Source organism: Sorex araneus, chromosome 6 (genome assembly GCF_027595985.1).
Source record: "Sorex araneus isolate mSorAra2 chromosome 6, mSorAra2.pri, whole genome shotgun sequence".
Taxonomy (NCBI): Eukaryota; Metazoa; Chordata; class Mammalia; order Eulipotyphla; family Soricidae; genus Sorex; species Sorex araneus.
Genome location: NC_073307.1, coordinates 96,918,726 through 96,937,407, shown reverse-complemented (window position 1 = coordinate 96,937,407; position 18,682 = coordinate 96,918,726). Strand labels below are relative to the sequence as shown.

The following is an 18,682-nucleotide window of genomic DNA, read 5'->3' as shown; positions in this document are numbered from 1 at the left end:
CAAGAAGTTTAACATTGGCGGGAGTGATAGCACAGCGGGCAGGGCACTTCCCTCCCTGCAGCTGACCTGGTTTGATTCCTAACACCCCATCTGGTCCCCTGAGCAGTGCCAGGAGTGAGCACAGAGCCAGGAGTAAATCCTGAGTACTGCTGGGCGTGGCCCCCAAACCAAACCCAAACATTGAGACAATACTAGCCAATAGCCAAATATTGCTAATTGTCTCCATACTGCCCTCGATGGCAATTCCCCACCACCTCTCTTCCTATGGTCTAGGACCATACAGGAGCATGCCTTTATTTTTTGGTTCGACTTTTCTTTCACCTGTCATGACACAGACATTACTGACAGAACCCAGAGGACTAATACTATAACGTAGATCTACGTTTTATTTTATTTTTTATTTTTTTTTATTTTTTGCTTTTTGGGTCACACCCAGCGATGCTCAGGGGTTACTCCTGGCTTTGCACTCAGGAATTACTCCTGGCGGTGCTTGGGGGACCCATATGGGATGCCGGGGATCGAACCCAGGTCTGCCGCGTGCAAGGCGAACGCCCTACCCGCTGTGCTATCGCTCCGGCCCCAAGATCTACATTTTAGATCTGTCTGTTTTCTCCCGATTGGATGATTAGATGATTGCAGTTTGTTTTGTTGCTGGGCCACACCTGGCGGTGCAAGGCAAACACTGAACCGGCTGCACTATCTCTCCAGCCCAACCACAATGTTTTGTTGATTGCACGGTGAGGCTGTTTCCGGGTGCAGCCGGTCGCGAGGCGCGCCCTGGCTGTTACTGTCCCTGTTGCTGACACTCACGTGGACAGCTGGTTTTACTAGTATGCCTAAGTAGTTTCTCCACTATAGGCTCACACGCTATTTCCCTCCCCCACTTCTTAAAAATTGACCATCATTTGTGGCTACTTGTGTGAAAATATTCGAATGTCTCTTTATCGACTTCACGGAACAATACGGCGAAGCTATTTTTCGGAAAATACTGTTTCTGGCCAGAGACGAGGAGCGGCGAGCCTTCAGCAGAGACAGCCTTTCTTTCTCAATAAAGTTATTGCAAGACAAACTTCCGGAAAGGCGCAGAGGGCAGGATCGCAAGGCGTGCTGGGAATTGTAGTCTCCCCCGCGCCGTGCTTGCCCAAGAAAGCGCCTGAAGCCCAAGACAGAGGGCGAGGCGAGCGGACGGCGGCTGCCGGGCGCGGTGCATTGTGGGGCTGGTAGTTCCGAGGCCGCCGCGGCCGCGCCTGCCGCGCTGCTCGCCCGGGGTGCTGGACTACCTTACCCGACAGGCCACGCGCTCGGGGCCAGGGGCAGCCGGCCCGGGCACTGGAACAAATCAAATCGAAGGAAAGAAACTGCCGGCTTTCAAAATCCTCCTCCTCCGCCATCATCCGCCGCCGGCAGGAGAGCAGGTGGTGACGGCGACGCGAGGGACTCAGCCGCGCCGCCAGAGAGGACCGACGGGCGGGCGGGATCCCGGGACCGCGGGGCTCGGAGGCCGCGACCCTAAATCCGCCCCCGCCCCGCCGGGCGATCGCGCGCGCTCGGGTCGCCCCACGCGGCGGCGCCGCCTGTTCACGGTAGGGTCAGGGGTCCCTTCGCTTTCCCCGTCACCTGCCGGGATGCGGGGGGGGCGTGGGCCTAGCTCGGCGCCGGCAGCGGGCACCGCCGGGGGCGCCGCGCGGGGCCTGGGGGCAACCCCGCGGCCTCTCCTCAGCCCGAGCCGGTGTGGGGGAGGGGCTGGTCCTTCTCATCTGTGGGGAAACTGAGGCGCGGGGCGGTGTCCGCCCGCGGTGGCGTCTCTCCGCAGCGTCCGTGTCCCCGGGAGGCGCCGCGACTCCTCCCGCGCTGCCGCCTGTCATTTGCCGCCGCCTCCCCGTCGCCGCCGCGGGGTGGCGGGAGACGCTGCGGGCGGCGTCGCGGGAGCCGCGGGCTCGCAGCTGCGGCGGGACCGAGGGCTGGAGGGAACCCGGGTCGCCCCAGGTCGCCCCCGCGGGGCTCCCGCCTGACCCCCTTCGTCCTGCAGGGTGGGGTGCGCGTGTCGGAGTGACCCTCTCCTGGTCCTTACGGTGGACGCACTTCCCGCCCTCCCGCGAGGCTCCACCTGCCCCCTTCCGGAATTGCAAAGGTTCCGGGCGAGTTTGCATTGTTTCACCCGGTCCCCCCTTCTAGTTTTTGATTTTTTTTGGGGGGGGGCTACATTCAGGGTTGTTCAGGCTCCTCCTGGTGCCGGGGAGACCGTCAGGGTTTCCAGGTGGTGCCAAGAATCGAACCCAGGATCAGGGCGTGCAGGGCAAGCTGGTTCTGGTCGACATCCCAGACCCCGTGCAGTTGATCGCTGCATCCTCCCAAAGCACAGGGCAGCTTCGGAACTGCCCTGGGCTCGGCTGAGTAAATGCCAACATTCTTCAAACGGCCTCAGGACTCCACCCGGTTGCTTTTTCTTTTTATTTTTTTTGGCTTTTTGGGTCACACCCGGTGATGCTCAGGGGTTCCTCCTGGCTCTGCACTCAGGGATCACTTCTGGAGGTGCTTGGGGGACCCTATGGGATGCAAGGCAAACGCCTTACCCGCTGTCCTATCTCGGGGCCCCTTGTCCACTTCGTAGAGGCGCTCTCCCCTGGCCACCTCCGCGCCCCATAGTCCAAATCTGTTTCCCTTCCTCACCCTCTCTAGCCCTTCTGCATTAAATTGTCCCCACCTCCAGCCCCCCTGCCCCAGGCCTATTGACTCTTCATGGCCCTGCCTGGGCTCCTTGATGTGTTTGGGACACATCGGGCGGGATTCTCGCTTTGTGCCTGGTCCGCTCCCGCTGCCTGGCGCAGCGCTCAGTGCCGGTGGGGTTAGTGAGCGGATGACCCCTTACTCGGGGATGGACTTGGTGGTCATTGATTGAGAGAAGCGGGCAAACCTGTTCAGGTCAGGGGAGTGCTGAGACGTGCACTGTTGTGCCCAGAAGCCCGGGGGAGGGGCAGGCCTGGGGGCGATTGCCCGGCTGGCGGCTTCTGGCTGGATGGTACCCTGGCTTTGTGCTCCGTGGCTTTCTTCCTTGGCTCCCCGATCACTGGCCGTTTGGCCTCGGGAACGGAGCCGGCCTGCGCGCTGCCCGCTCAGCTCCAGGCCGGAAGCCCCTTCTTCTAGGAGCTGCCCCTCGTCCATTGTGATGGTGGCTGCTGTGATGTAGGGTCCTCGGTCACCTAGAAACCCCTGAGGCCGCACCACCATGGGCTGCCCAGTCTCCCGGCCAGAGCTCAAAGACGTGCAGCGGGCAGCCCCCCGGACCCCACCCCCAGAGTCATGCCAGCCTGGGCGGTGGGGTGGCCCCTGGGATGGAAGTCCTGAGTCCCGGCGCCGCCGCCCCGTGTGAGGAATGGGGCCCTCAGGCGGAGAGCAGCCGAGGTCAGCGGGCACCCGTGGGGCGAGGGGGCAGGAGACGGCTGCCCGCGTGACTGTGATGCCCCGTGCTGGGCCGAGCACTGCTGGGACAGGGACGCCTCAGACGTGCCAACGGGTTTCCTGCCTTCTTGCTTTTGGAACTGTCCTTCCCCGTTGCTGTTGTTCTTTCTTCCGGTGGTTAAGTGCTCAGGGACCTGAGGAAATGCATCTTTCCTCTGCGGCCCAGCCTGAGCCAGCCCCGGCTCGTGCACACGCTCCCGGCCCCTCCTTGGCTTCTGCTGTTTCCGTGTCGGCTGAGGCGCACACGCTCCTGTGCTCCCCTCGTGCCGGCTCAGCGCTCACGCATCCTTGCGGCTGCAATGCTCGACGTCATGCCGGGGATCAGACGTTGGCACCCCGGAAGCCCAGTGAGGGACAAAACGCAGGCAGTGCCTGCCCCCGTTTCGTGGTTTTTCTTTTTTCCTTTGTGAGCCACACCTGCTAACGTCCAGGGCTTCCTCTGGCTGCACCAGAGATTGAGCCTGGCTCGGCTGTGCTCAAGGCCTTTGCCCAAAACCCTGTACCATCGTGCTGGCCCCACACTCCCTTTTTGATGTTTTGTTTTGGGCCACAACTGGCGGTGCTTGGGCTTACTCCTGGCTCTGTGCTCTGGGATCAGTCCTGATGGGGTAGGAAGACTGTATGGGGTGTCAGGGATCAAACCCTGCCGGCTGCATGCAAGGCAAGCGCCTCCCCACTGTCCTGTCTCTCCAGCCCCCATGTTATTATTATTATTTTATTTTGGCCACACCCAGCAGTGCTCAGGGGTTACTCCTGGCTCTGCACTCAGGAATGACTCCTGGTCGTGCCGAGGATTGAGCCCAGGTCAGCTATGTGCAAGGCAAACGCCCTCCCCACTGTACCATTGCTCTGGCCCTGTTGTTTTTTTGGCCACACCCAGCAGTACTCAGAGGTCACTCCTGGCTCTGCACTCAGGAATCATTCCTGTCAGTGCTCGACCCTCCCTACGTTATTTTCTGCATGATAAACATTTTTTGTTTTGTTTTCTTGTTTTGGGTCACACCCAGCAAGGCTTAGAAATTACTCCGAGCTCTGTATTCAGGAATTACTCCTGGCGGTGCTTGGGGGACCATATGGGATGCGAACCCTGGTCAGCCATGTGCAAGGCTAACGCCCTCCCCGATGTCCTATTTCTCCGGCCCCTCTGAAATTTTGGTTTCCGCAGTTTGCAGATCTCCGGGGGAGCCCGCCAGCCTGACCATCATGGCCTCCGAAGACATCGCCAAGCTGGCCGAGACACTGGCCAAGACACAGGTGGCCGGCGGACAGCTCAGTTTCAAGGGCAAGAGCCTCAAACTCAACACTGCAGAAGATGGTGAGTGTGTGCCCGGGCCGGGCATCTCGGGCCAGTCTCTGTCTCCCGTGGGTGTCCCTGCTGCTGACATCTCAGGCTGGAGGGGTCAGTTGGCCGTGAGGGACACTGAGTGGCCGCCCCAGGGCAGAGGCTCCTGGGCGCCGTTTGGTTTTGTTTTAAATTTCGGGCCCTGCCCTGTGGTGCTTGGGCTACTCCCAGCTCTGCTGCAGTTCTGGCGGCGCGCGTGGTGACACGGTGCGGGAACTCAAGTGGACTCAGCCACCGGAGAAAGCACCTCCCTGGGGCTGGAGCGATAGCACAGTGGGTAGGGCGTTTGCCTTGCACGCGGCCGACTCGGGTTCGATTCCCAGCATCCCATATGGTCCCCTGAGCACCGCCAGGGGTAATTCCTGAGTGAAGAGCCAGGAGTAACCCCTGTGCATCGCTGGGTGTGAGCCCACCTTCTTTATTCTGTTGGTGCATTTGGGGAACCTTGGTAGCCTCGGGCTGCAGCTCTCTGCGGCTCCCGCCCTGCCGTCAGTGCCCTGCTCCCAGGCTGCTCTGCACACCCTTGTGCCTCCCCGAGCCGGGGCCTGCAGGGCGCGGAGCACCTTGCTGGCTGCGCCTGACCCCTGGGCTCCCATTGGTCCCATGAGTCCCAGCAGGAGTGATTCCTGAGCGCAGAGCCAGGAGTCAGCCCTGAGTTTTGCCAGGTGTGGCCCAGAAAGCCAAAGAGAAAAGAAACAGCTGAGTTGGCATAGACGCCCCGGGAGGGAGCGGCTCCCGGCCCTGGCATGTGCCAGCTCTGGGACTGGAGAGACTCGGACCTGAGTTTCCTACCCCTGGCCAGGGCACCTCGGCACTGACCAGGCCTGACCCCTGGCACCTGCTTGTCAGGGCTCTGAGGGTTAAGCGCGGCCGGGCCGCCGGCCCCGACTTGCAGGGTTGCCTCGGTGCGGGCCAGCTGGCTGGCCGCCTGTCAGGCGTGGCGCTGTGCATTCCTCACCTCCAGGCCCTGCGGTGTCAGCTCCTCCCTGTGAGCGCCACCTCCTTTCCTGGGGGAGGGGGAGGTGAGGGTGGTGGGGGCTGGTTTGCATGTCTGTGTACTAGGGGTCGCACCCGGGGCCTCACGTGTCCAGCCTTGAGCTCTTGGTTGAGCCTCATCTCCCAGGCCGCTGCCGTTTTGTAAATAGGGGAAAGAACTTGGAACTCTCGTCCAAGGTTAGACAAACAGTAGTCAGCTGGGATCTTCACAGCGCAGCTGAATCTTTGGGGGAGGGTGTGTGTGTGTGTGTGTGTGTGTGTGTGTGTGTGTGTGTGTGTGTGTGTGTTGGGGGTGGGGGTAAGGTCCAGTGTTGGGCCATACTGTTGGGCCATACCTAGTGCTCCGGGCTGACTCCTGGCTCTGTGCTCAGGGTCATTCCTGGCTACTAAACCTGAGGTGGGGCCTAGAGCGATAACACAGCAGGTAGGGCATGTGCTTTGCAGTCAGCCGGCCCGAGTTCTATCCCCGGCATCCCGTATGGTCCCCCAGGCACCTCCAGGAGTGACTCCTGAGCACACCCAGGAATAAGGCCTGGTATCACTGGGTGTGACCCAAAAGGCCAAAAACAAAATAACCAGCCTGGCTTGGCCACGGGCCAGGCAAGTGCCCTGCAGCTGCACTATCTCTCGGCTCCGGGTTTGCTTCTTAAGCCCCGATCATTGAATGGTCAGGCAGAGTCCTTGTGCCGTAGTAGCCAGCTGGTTTCTCCTCACAAAAGCCCTTGAGGTGGATTTCACCCCAACCTTGCAGGCTCTGGGGGCACAGCGATGAGCAGAGGCGCTGGGATCAGCCCAGTTTGGGTGATCCTCTAAAATCAGGTGCCGCGTCCCAGGACACACTGCCCGCCTTAGAGGCAGCTGAGGCGTCGGGCTCAGGGCAGGAAGGCGGGTCTGGAGTACCTTGGGAGACGGAAGCTCTCTGAGGGTCCAGAAGGCCTCGGCGCGGGCCTGAGGGACGGGCTGGGGGGAGAGGGAGGTTCCCGTGAGCTCACCGCGGCTGAGACCCTCTCCAGGGCAGGGGAGGGACATGTGTTTATTTAGAACAAGCCCCGTTTCCCTCCAAAATACTTAAGTGAGGGGGCTGGAGCGATAGCCCAGTGGGTAGGGTGTTTGCCTTGCACTCGGCCAACCTGGGTTCGAATCCCAGCATCCCATATGGTCCCCTGAGCACCACCAGGAGTAATTCCTGAGTGCAGAGCCAGGAGTAACCTCTGTGCATCGCTGGGTGTGACCCAAAAAGCAAAAAAAAAAAAACAAAAACCTTAAGTGACCCAGAGATGGGCTTTTTTCTGCTCTACGGAGCGCCAGAGTGGGGCTGGGGGGAACGCTGCGAAGGGGGTGCCCAGCCATCAGCGCGGGGCCAGCGGGGCCCTTCCCTGTCTCCTGTCCCCTTCCCTCTCTGCTGCTCTTGTCGGCATGACCATGTCGCTGTGATACGGCGTGTGTGTGTGTGTGTGTGTGTGTGTGTGTGTGTGTGTGTGTGTGTGTGTGTAAAGGGCCTGAGAGCCAGCCCAATGGCCTGAGCACGGGCCTTGCATGCGGACCCCCAGTTCCAGCCCTGGGGTTGCGTGGTCCCCAAGCACCTCTAGGAGTGACCCAGGAGCAGCAGAATAGCCAGATGACAGATCGGCTTGTTGAGCTCCTGTGTGATCTCTGACGTTCCCAGCCCTAGCACACCTAGTGCCTCCCTGGGAGTGTCCATGCATCCCACCCAGTCAGCCAGACAGCCCCTTCCTCTGGCCCCAGAGCCTCGGCACAATCCCCGCCGAGAGGGCCTGCCCCTGTGCCACGGGAGAGACCTCACCCCGGCCACGAGACAGGCGGTGACCGGCCTCTCCCGGCTCTTGGTGAGCGAAGGCTGACCTGTCCTTCGGTCCCGGTCCCGACAGCCAAAGAGGTGATTAAGGAGATCGAAGAGTTTGAAGGTTTGGAGGCGCTGCGTCTGGAGGGCAACACGGTGGGCGTGGAAGCGGCCAAAGTCATTGCCAAGGCCTTGGAGAAGAAGTCGGAGCTGAAGGTAAGACCTGCACGAGCTGCCGTGCACACCGGTGACTCGCGGGGCCCCCACGGCCTCTGACTGTCCCTTCCCTCTACAGCGGTGCCACTGGAGTGACATGTTCACGGGAAGGCTGCGCTCCGAGATCCCGCCGGCTCTGGTAAGGGAAGGGCCCCACCCGGCTCCGGGGGACCGGGGATGCTGAACTGCAAGCCAGGAGGACACAGCATCTGTGCTGTGTTCCGGGGAGGGGAACGGAGGGTGACTGGGGCAGAGCCGAGACGAGTCCAGGTTTCTTCCTGAGCACAGAGCCGGGAGTGACCCCAGAGCACCACTGGTGAATAACCCTTTGCCCCCAGGGCCTGCCTCGGCCTCCCTTTGCCCCCACTGCTCTGGGGTTGGATCTGAACACAGCCCGCTTCTCTGTCTCTCCCATCCTCTGTGTGTGTTTGTGTCTGTCTGTCGTCTGTCCATCTGTCTGCCTGCCCGCCTGCCTGTCTGTCTGTCTCTGTCACTTACTCGTGGCTCACTTCTCCCTGTCTCCTCCATTTCCCCAGCATTTGGCTCTCTCCCATCCTGTGTGTGTGTGTGTGTGTGTGTGTGTGTGTCTGTTTGTCTGTTGGCTCACTTCTCTCTGTGTCCCCCTTTTTCCAGGATTCGCTTCTCAGTCTCTGTATGTGTGTATGTGTGTGTCTGTGTGTCTGTGTCTGTCTGTCTTTATACCTACTTACGGCTCGTTTCTCTCTGCCTCCTCCTCCATTTCCCCAGCATTCGGTTCTCTCCCAGCCTCTGTGCTGTGTGTGTGTGTGTGTCTGCGCGTGTTTGCGCACGCCTGTCTACTCGTAGCTCGCTTCTGTCTCTTCCTATTTAGTCTCCCAGCCTGTGTGTGCATGCATGTGCATGTGTGCGCACACATGTATGTGCGTGTGGGAGGGACAGGGAGGGGCCTCCTCCCCAGGGCCTGGCAGACTGCAGGAAGGCGGGCATCTTCTTGGTGTACCCCCACACGGGGTGCCCCTGGGTGAGGTTTTCTGTCACGGCGCTACCCTGCTCTTCTCTCTCCTGACTGGGGCTGCTGAGAACATTGTGCGTCGGCCTCAGCCATCGACTAACAGCCATCTCGGGGTGACAGATGCCGTCGGGGGGCTTGAGGCCCGTCATGTGGAGTTGACTGAGCTCCGATGCCCCCCCTTAAAAGAAGCCGTCCCTGCCCAGGCGCAGGAAGACACTTTGAGAGATCATCGACCTGGGCCCCTGATGGTGTTGGCCGGTGCCCGGGCGGTGCCTGGGACACTGACGGGTGCTTCCTCTGCCCAGATCTCGCTCGGGGAGGGCCTCATCACGGCCGGGGCCCAGCTGGTGGAGCTGGACCTCAGCGACAACGCGTTCGGGCCCGACGGCGTGCGCGGCTTCGAGGCCCTGCTCCGGAGCCCCGCCTGCTTCACCCTGCACGAACTCAAGCTCAACAACTGCGGCATGGGCATCGGCGGCGGCAAGGTGGGTGCGGCATCAGGGCTCAGTTGTTCCCCTCTGCCCCGGAGAACGGCCCCCACGGGTTTGCCAGGCGGCCCCCCTCCCAGATCTGGAGTTGCCTTGACAACACAACTCCTTGGCATCGTGCTCCGGCCTGCTGGCTCTGCAGAGCGTCGAGCTGGGGCCTTCCTCCTGCGTGGGCGTGTGGGAGGGAGGCCGGGAGCGCTGTCGGGGAGCCGTCCCCGCTCCTCTCCCCAGAACCGCAGCGGGTGCTGCGAGCGCCAGGCGCCCCCGCGTCTCTGTCTGCAGGGCACTTGGCCTTGCACATGGCCGCCCCGGGTTCCAGCCCTGGCATCACATCCCCCAAGTCCCACCAGCAGTGTTCCCTGAGCACAGAGCCAGGAGCACAGAGCCAGGAGCACTGTCCACCACCGGCGGACGAGCAGTAGCTTTGGTTTTGTCGCTGCGCTGGTGCTGGACCCCGCATTTGTGCTGGGACATGCTGCTTTGGTTTTGGCTGTGGTTGGGGGGCCACCCCAGTGACGCTCAGGGCTGATGCCTGGCTCTGGCCTGAGGATCACTCCTGGCGAGGCTTGGGGAACCGTATGTGGTGCCAGAGGGTCAAACCCGAGTCAGCTCCGTGCCAGGCCGGTGCCCTTCCTGCTGTCCTGTCTGCTCTGACCCGAAGCTTCTCCCGGAAGGTGTGTCGCATGCACATCACCCCAGTGGCTCACGAGCCCCTGCAGTTCTTGGCCCTGGGACCCGGTGCCGCCTGGGCCCTGTGGTGCTGGAACCGCCAGGGTCCCCCCTGCGGTGCTGGGAGTGCCGCGGCTGGTGGGAGCAGGCCATTGGTGTCACCCCTAAGGCTCTACCCTGCAGTGCTGTGCCAGTGTCCCCGCCGGGCTCGGGCACACCAACCCTGCGCGGTCTCCCTCGCTGCTTTCACCGGTCTCAGACCTCTGGGGTCAAGAGCCACAACAGGTGGGCTTGGGGTGGGGGTGCCAAAAGGGCTGGCGAGCTTTCTGTGCAAGTCCCACATGGTCCCATGAGCACTGCCTGGGGAGCCCCTGAGCATCTCCAGCTGTGACCCGAGAACCAGCCACGCGAGGCCCGGGCGGAGGGGCGGGGCGGGGCTGAGGAGCTGCCGCGCCCTCCTGCCACCAGCAGCCCCCGCTTGCTGGGCAGTCGCCCGTTGGTGGTCCACATCGAGTGCGCATCAGTGCAGAGCAGAGGGTGCGGGGGGCTTGGGTGGCCTTGCTGGATGCTTGGTCCTCATGCCCGGTGCGGTGGGCGGCTCCCTCGCTGCTCCAGGACCCCACATCCCCGGCTCTGGGAGGGGGGGGCCTCACTGTCAGGGGAGATGAGCTTGGGCCCGGCCTTCCCTGACAGCTCCACTCCGGGCTGACTGCTGGGTCTGCTGGGTCAAAGCAACGTCTGGGCCCCGTGGTGCTGTGCTGGGTGCCCCAGGTTGCGTGTTTCCCTGAAATCTCTCTGGCCCGCGGAGAGACAACAGTGGAAAGCGCTCCTAATTGAGTGGGTTTCGTGAGCGGTCCCGACCTGAGAATAAAACTGGTGAGGTTAGAAAGAAGGAGGCTCAAGACAACATATGCTGATCAAGAGCATCTTTATTACCAGCCATGCTGGTTTTATACCTTTCTTAGCAGGGGGTTGGTACATGAGTTGTCAATCATCAGGGAAGTGTCTTCTCAGACCAAATAAGGAAAGGTTGGGGTGTTCTTTGGTGGGCTACAATCTTCTCTAAGAGTCGGTTGAGAAATAGTGGGGAGGGGGAAGAGCAGTCACGTAGACAAGGGTTTATCTGGCAGGAACATCTGTCAGGAACGTACAAGGTTTTGTAATAAGCTAAGGTATGGCTTTTAAGTAAGGTATTCTACTCTACGGGCCCTGAGGGTCTCGTGGTTAATTGTCCTGGGCTACTTTTACTTCTTGAGTTTAGCTATTTCCTTTGTCACAAGGGCACCTGTGCCTCAGGTTATGCAAATGCTGGTAATGGAACTTTCTGGTTTGTACAGAGTAAAAGGTTGAGGGGTTCAGGGTCCTAAACAGTCCCCAACACCAGGTGGTGGCCCCGGGGCTGCCAATGTGCTGGCGTGTGTCTGTGGCCTGGCCCGGGCATCGCCTCCACCATCCAGGTCTGGCGGTGCTGGCCATCCCTGGCCCTCTGGCTTTGGCCATGTCCCAGTCCCCGGCTGGGCCCGGCCTCCCTGTGGGCAGCGCTAGACTTGGGGTTGAGTGAGGTGGCGGGGTGCACCTCTCCTGTGCTCGCCCACAGGGCTCGGCCCCATTTCCCGCCAGCCACATCGGCCACGCCCGGGCAGGGTCTGAGCAGTCTCTCACTTGGCCTCGGAGGGGCTGCCTGACCCTCCTGGGGGCTGGGACTCGAGGTTCAGCAGCCGGGACCTGCTGCAGGGGTACCGGGGAGCAGCGGGAGGGTGCCCAGAGGCTGCCCCTGCTCAGCCGTCACAGCACCCCTGGAACCGTGGCTCTGCCTGCGGGGGCTTCTGACTGAGGAAGCCTGGGAAGCGAGGGGGCCGCCCCCACCCACCCCGGGACCCCCACTTTTCTGACTCAGGTCTGAGCAGCCGGGACCCATTGCCGAAACGTCCCCTGAAGGCCTAACAAAGTCAACGCACGTTGACTTTGGGGCGTCTGTGTGCCCTGACCCGGTGCCAGCGGGGGCGGGGGCTGAGACCAGGGCCTTCTCCTTCCCCCCAGATTCTGGCTGCAGCCCTGACCGACTGTTACCGGAAATCCAGTGCCCAAGGCAAGCCCCTGGCCCTGAAGGTCTTTGTGGCGGGCAGAAACCGTCTGGAGAACGACGGAGCCACTGCGTTGGCGGAAGCTTTTGGGGTGAGTGGCCCGCACGGGGAGCTGCAGTCCTGGGCTCACGGGCCCGGCCCAGCCGCTGCTCTGTCCTGGGCTGAGAAAACACCTCCTGGCCACCGAAGACTGCCCAGGCAGGGCTGGACAGCGTGTGCCAGGCTCGGGGGGAGGGTGGTGTCCCCATCCTGTCACACAGTGACCTCGGCTCGGACGCCATGCGTCTGGCCTGGCTGGGGACATGTGATGCAGTCCTCAGACTGGCCTGCGAGACAGGCAGGCCCAGGCTACAGCGTCCCTGACGTGAGCACCGTGAGAGGCTCTGCCCCGTGGGACTAGCACCCCAGGGGTCAGGACAACCCTGTCACCGAGGGGGGACCCAGCCTTCTGTCTGCCCCGCTGACCCCCAGCAGCACCGGCTGCCCCCTCCAGAGCTGACGGGGCTAGTTGGAAGGAAAAAGAACAGAGTCTGCACAGGCAGTGGTGCGTGAGACACAGCCAAGTGCTCGGGAGTCCCTGCCAGGGAAGCTGAGGTGAATCTGAGGACGCTTTGGCGGTGAAGGTCACCGCTGCCCCTCGCCAGCTTTAGAAACCCCTGCAGTGTGGGCACCGGTGACAGTCACGGAAGTTTTTCCTATCCAGTGGCTTTGGGGTAGGGGTCACACCTGGCGATGTCCGGGGTCAGGGAACCATATGGGATGCTGGCGATCGGCCCTGGGCAGGGTCAGCGCGCTCCCGCCCCTCAGGTGGCAGTTGTGCCCCCTCTGGGCAGTCCTGCTCCGCGTCCATCCTGGCCCCTGCCCCCCCCCTCCCGCGCACTGCTTGGAGTGACCCCTGGCCCCGCTGAGCGTAGCCCGAAACCACACCAGGAATTGGGGACCACACCAGGAGTTCAGGGCGCTCGCCTCACTATTTTGATCACTCAGATAATTGTTTTCCATTGCAGTCCTGTATCGTGTAACTTAAAACTAGAAACGGATTCAGGGGCTTTACCTGAAGGAAAAAGAGGCGGTTAGGGAAGGCCTCACCCCCCCACAGGGAGTGGCCCTGGGGGTCTTGTGTTCAGAGAGGCCCGCGGATCACAGCAGAGCATGGCGCCGCCTCTCGACCGCGCCTGGCTCAGCTGCAAGCCCCTCGCCCCTGAGCTTGTCGCCCACGGCCGCTCCCTCCGCCCCGCCCTGCAGATCATCGGGACCCTGGAGGAGGTCCACATGCCCCAGAACGGGATCAACCACCCCGGGGTCACCGCGCTGGCCCAGGCCTTCGCCATTAACCCTCTGCTGCGGGTCATCAACCTGAACGACAACACCTTCACCGAGAAGGGCGCGGGGGCCATGGCCAAGGTGAGGCTGGGGGCTGCAGAGCGAGGCGCCGGGCCCAGGGGAGGGGGGTCAGCACCTCCGACCTCGCTGCCTCCCGGGGCCTGGGAGCGGGAGCGGCCAGGTCAGCTGGGCCTCCGGGCAGAGGGCATGGCCTGTGCCCTCACCTCAGCCTGCTCCTCTCCTAGACGCTCAAGACGCTGCGGCAGGTGGAGGTGATCAACTTCGGGGACTGCCTGGTGCGCTCCAGGGGCGCCGTGGCCATTGCGGAGGCCGTCCGCGGCGGCCTGCCCAAGCTGAAGGTGCCTGCGGGGCAGGGGTGGGGGAGGGTGGGCGTCCCGGCTTCCGAAACGGCGGGTCCAGGGCCCGGCGCTTGCCCCTGTCCTCTGGGCCGCAGCCTCTGTCAGAGGGAGGAGCCCGACGGGGCTGTGGGCGTCCACACCCTGGACCCCGGTGCTGCCCAGCCCGGCCCGGCCCGTCCGTCACCTCCCTCTGTCCCGCCCCGGTCTAGGAGCTGAACTTGTCCTTCTGTGAGATCAAGAAGGAGGCGGCGCTGGCCGTGGCCGAGGCCGTGGCCGACAAGGGGGCCCTGGAGAAGCTGGACCTCAACGGTAAGAGCGAGGCGGCTCTGCCCAGCGCTGCCCACGGCCCTGGGCCCGGCTGACCTTGCATCGTCCCCGTGGGCAGGCAACACGCTGGGAGAGGAAGGCTGCGAGCGGCTGCAGGAGGTGCTGGAGGGCTTTAGCCTGGGCGCCGTGCTGGCGTCCCTCAGGTAGGCCCGCGCCGGGCGGCCCTGGGGGGCAGCGATCCGGAGGCTCAGATGAGGGGAGAGACGGGGATCTGTGGCCGGGGGGCCGGGGAGCAGGGGCAGGGGGTAGGGGGGGCGGGTGCGACTGGGGGTGACGGTGTAAGGGTTGCTGTTGGTTCAGGGTGACTGCCCCGGGGAGGAAGGTTGACGCCCTGTCCCCACTGCCCCCTGCCCTCCTGTCCCTCCGTGCTGGCCTGGGGCTCAGCTTCCTTGGGGGCTGTGGTTGGCGGCAGTGCTGGGTCCTGGACCCCAGCCACGGCGACGTGCGTATTTCGCCATGTCCTGGGGGTCCTGTGGGGTCCAGAGCGGCGGCTCCTCTTCTGGCCACTGCCTGGGCTCTCCCGGGGTCTGTTGGGGGGGCTGATGGGCCTCTTGGTGTCCCACCGCCCCCACTGTGAGTGGGGGCTCCTCCCTGTGCCCAGCTGGGGCCCCCTCACCAAGCAGGGAGGGTTCATGTCAATCAACTCTGCAGTGACGATGAAGGTGAAGATGATGAGGAGGAAGAGGAGGAGGAAGAAGAGGAGGAAGAGGAAGACGAAGAGGAGGAGGAAGAGGAGGAGGATGACGATGACGAGGAGGAAGCACCGCAGCAAAGACAAGGAGAGCAAATGAGCACGCCCTCCAGGAACATTCTGGACCCCACCGTTGGGGTGAGTGCCCGGCTGTTGGCAGGTCTCGGCTTAGCATGAACTGGGGTTCCAGCCCCGCCCAGAGCGCAAGGCAGCTGCCGCGAGAGACCCTTGGCCGGGAGTGGGGTGGGAACACCGCAGCCAGCAGCATGGCGTGCACCCAGCCGAGGGGCACAGGCGGGAAAGCGTCCACGCTCTGCTGCTAAAGCTGTGACCCCAGGCCGCCAGCACACCACCTGCACGAAATACAGGTGACCCCAATACAGGGCCAGGGTGATAGGACAACTGGTAAGGTACTTGCCTTGCATATGGCCAACCCGGGTTCAATTCCCAGCGTCCCATATGGTCCCCCAAACTTGCAGGAGTGAGCGCTGAGTGGAGCCAGGAGGAAGCTCTGAGCACTGAGGTGTGGCCCAAAAAGGAAAAGAAAAAAAAATTTAAGTAAGGGGCCAGAGCGATAGATAGTACAGCAGGTTGGGCGTTCGCCTTGCATGAGGCCGACCCGGGTTCGATTCCCAGCATCCCATATGGTCCCTGAGCACCGCCAGGAGTAATTCCTGAGTGCAGAGCTGGGAGGAACCCCTGAGTATCACCAGGTGTGACTCAAAAAAAGCCAAAAAATTTTTTTCTAGAGAAGCATAAATGAGGATTTTTTTTTGTCCTCAAGGCCCCTGGTGAAGTCCCAGGGTGGCCCAGGGCTGGGGTCGGACACCTGGGCCCTCTGGGCACCTTCACTGTGTTCCCGGGTCAAGCTTCCGGGGACCTGAGGGCAGCGGGGGAGCCTGAGGCGCAGGCTGGGTGGGGGTCAGGAGAGCAGCTTGTGTCCCCCCCCCCCCACTGCTGCCCCCTGCTGGCCACCAGCCTTAGCTCTGGCTCTGTGCCAGCCCGTGCTCCAGTGGCCTCCGCGCCCTGCCCTGCAGGAAGCTGCCCCCGTGCTGGCCTCCCCGCCGCCCGCCGACATCTCCGCCTTTCTGGCCTTCCCGTCACCCGAGAAGCTGCTGCGCCTGGGACCCAAGAGCTCGGCGCTCATCACCCAGCAGGTGCCTGCCCGGGGTGCAGTGGACGGACGGGAAGGGGCGTCAGTGGGCTGGTGCTGGGATTCCTTTACTGGGACTGGGGGCTGGAGCAATAGCACAGCGGGTAGGGCGTTTGCCTTGCACGTGGCTGACCCGGGTTCGATTCCCAGCATCCCATATGGTCCCCTGAGCACTGCCAGGGGTGATTCCTGAGTGCAGAGCCAGGAGTAACCCCTGAGCATTGCCGGGTGTGACCCAAAAAAAAAAGCAAAAAAAAAAAAACTCTTTACTGGGGTTGAGATTGGTGTCTTTGGGGTCACCCCCAGCTGTGCCGAAGATGGGACCCGGGGTGCTCGCCCTCTGAGCCGCCGTACCAGGTCTCCGGCCTCCCTGGAGTCTGTTGTGTTTGGGGGTCACACCCTAAGATGGTGCCGGGGTTTCTCCCCGTGTCTCTGTGGCCTGCAGCTCTGCCCACTGTGGGCCAGACTTGCTCGGGGCCCTTCTCGTGCCCCTTCTCATGCCATGGGGTGGCGCCACCTCTGGTGACTGGCTATTGTTCTCGTGTCCTCAGACTGACACATCCGACCCGGAGAAAGTGGTGTGTACCTTCCTGAAGGTGTCCTCTGTGTTCAGGGACGAAGCCACAGTGAGGACGGCCGTGCAGGACGCTGTGGGTAAGGCAGGCAGTGACACGCCAGCTGCAGGGGATGGACGTCCAGCTGGGCCCCCTGCTCTCTGCTCACGGCCCAGAGAGGGCTGAGGGCGGGCGAGGTCTGTGTCCGTCTGTCCCCGAGGTGTGGTGCGTTCCACTGGGCTCCCTGCAGCGCCTGCCGAGGCGGCCTGTCCCGGAGACCCGGCTCATGGGCTTCTATGGCGACAGGATGCCTGAAGTCTGGTTCCCAGGCAGGAATAAGGGCCCAGGGCCGACCCTGCAGGCCCGCCACCCCCGAAGGCACACACTCACACACACACACACACACACACACTCACACACACACACACACACACACACACACACACACACACACACACACTCACACACTGACCATCTAGATGGCCGGACCCCCAGGCTGATGCGCCTCAATCTCCACCCAGCCGGGCCAGGCCCCTGCGCCCGCCCTGCCTGACAGGCCAGCACTGGGACAGGCTGAGGTGTCACGCCGGTAGGTTGAGCCCTTCCCCGGTGCCGCCTGTCCCCTCGGTGTGGCACCTGTGTCCTTGTCCTACCTCCCGTGTCCACCCCCCCGATGGGGGCAGGACCTAGCCCTGGGCGTGGGGGCCGACGGGGGCCCCGGGCACCGCTGAGCCGCCCTCGTGCCCGCAGACGCCCTGATGCGGAAGGCCTTCGGCTCGTCCTCCTTCAATGCCAACGTCTTCGTCACCCGGCTGCTCATCCACATGGGTCTGCTCAAGGTAAGGGGGCGTGGGGGGCCCGGGGAAGGGGGCAGCATCCGCCCGCACAGCCCCTGTCTTCCGGGGCCAGCTGGAGGCTTACCGCCTCTGCTCCGCGCCCCCCTTCAGAGTGAAGACAAGGTCAACGTCATCGCCAACTTGTCAGGGCCCCTGATGGCGCTGAGCCATGTTGTGCAGCAGGACTACTTCCCCAAGGCGCTGGCCCCGCTGCTGCTGGCCTTCATCACCAAGTGAGTGGCCGGAGGGACGCAGGACATTGCCCCGTCCCCATTTTCCAAAAGGGACAAGAGCCCCAAGTGCTCGGAAACCTGGGCTGCCCCCGTGGGCCCTGGTGGGCACTGCCCGGTCACCCGAGTGGAGCCATCGGGCTGGGACTGCTGCTCTCCTGCCTCCAGCGTCTGCCCGGCCGTCAGTCCAGGGCCTTAGTGGGTGGGGGGCTGCCCACGGGGCCCGGTGTGTGGTTGGGGCTGAACCCCCAGAGGGGTCAGAGCCTGTGAGGCAGCCCCACCCCCTACCTCAGCAGGGGCGGGGGTACCCCGGGCTGGCCAGGGTCCCTGTGTCCTCTGCCACCTCTGGGTCCCCAGCTCCCCCGGCTGGGTGTGGGCCCGCAGAAGAACCTCCCCCTGACCCTAGCTGCCCGGTGCCGCTGTCGGCGCCTGTCTGGGAGACACTGGGTAGCAGGTGTGTGGGCACCACCCAGCTGCCCAGCCCTGCCCTGTGCCCGCCTGAGCAGGGAAGGCCCCGAGCCCTGGGCTGTGGAGGGGGGAACCTTCCCCGGGACACCACCCCTTCTTCCCGCCGCAGGCCCAACGGCGCCCTGGAATCCTGCTCCTTCGCCCGCCACAACCTGCTGCAGACACTCTACAAGGTGTAGCCCCTCGAGGCCTGGCCTGCAGCAGCCCTCGGGGAAGGACTCGGGGACGGACTGGCCGAGGCACGGAGGGCTTGGCCGGGCGCAGTGGCTGCCCCGAGGGAGTGTGGGGCGTGTGCCCGTGGTGGCTGCTCCCGGCTCCGGGTCTGAGTGGCACTGTCACCGCCGGGAGGGACGCTGGCCAGGGCGGTCAGAGCCACCATGCCCTTGAACTGCGCCGTCGGGACTTGGCCCACTGGCCTGTGACTGGCCCACGGTGAGCAGCCCAGGCCTCCCCTGTCTGGGTGGGATGGGCCGAGGCCGGCAGCCCCTGGCCAGGCCCAGACCCGGTTCCGGCCCGGCTCGGGCTCCACTCGTGCCAGAGCTGCTGCTTGGGGCCGGGTGGGTGAGAGCCCCCCCGCCTCCCCAGTGCCGTGCCGGGCTGTGCCCGGGCGTCCCCAATAAAGTGTGTGTGGCGGCAGTGACCCTGCCACAGCCTCTCCTCCCGCGGCGCCCTGGGCCGGGTGGACACACAGACCC

The 18,682-nt window shown here is 63.4% G+C and overlaps 1 protein-coding gene across 2 annotated transcripts; it reads left to right on the top strand.

Moving 5' to 3' along the window:
• The first annotated feature begins 1,307 nt into the window (after positions 1-1,307).
• RANGAP1 (Ran GTPase activating protein 1) lies at positions 1,308-18,627 on the top strand. 2 transcript variants are annotated; one of them, XM_055141515.1, is made up of 16 exons: positions 1,308-1,583; positions 4,625-4,774; positions 7,687-7,814; positions 7,894-7,953; positions 9,111-9,290; positions 12,003-12,137; positions 13,292-13,450; positions 13,615-13,728; positions 13,938-14,037; positions 14,114-14,198; positions 14,707-14,884; positions 15,748-15,903; positions 16,451-16,553; positions 17,204-17,292; positions 17,401-17,522; positions 18,097-18,627. In XM_055141515.1, the coding sequence occupies exons 2-16, from the start codon at positions 4,663-4,665 to the stop codon at positions 18,164-18,166; spliced, it is 1,791 nt and encodes a 596-aa protein (XP_054997490.1). In that variant the 5' UTR covers positions 1,308-1,583; positions 4,625-4,662; the 3' UTR covers positions 18,167-18,627. The 2 variants fall into 2 exon arrangements, with proteins under 2 accessions (XP_054997490.1, XP_054997491.1); XM_055141516.1 differs by having other exon boundaries at positions 1,311-1,583; positions 15,784-15,903.
• Positions 18,628-18,682: the final 55 nt, after the last annotated feature.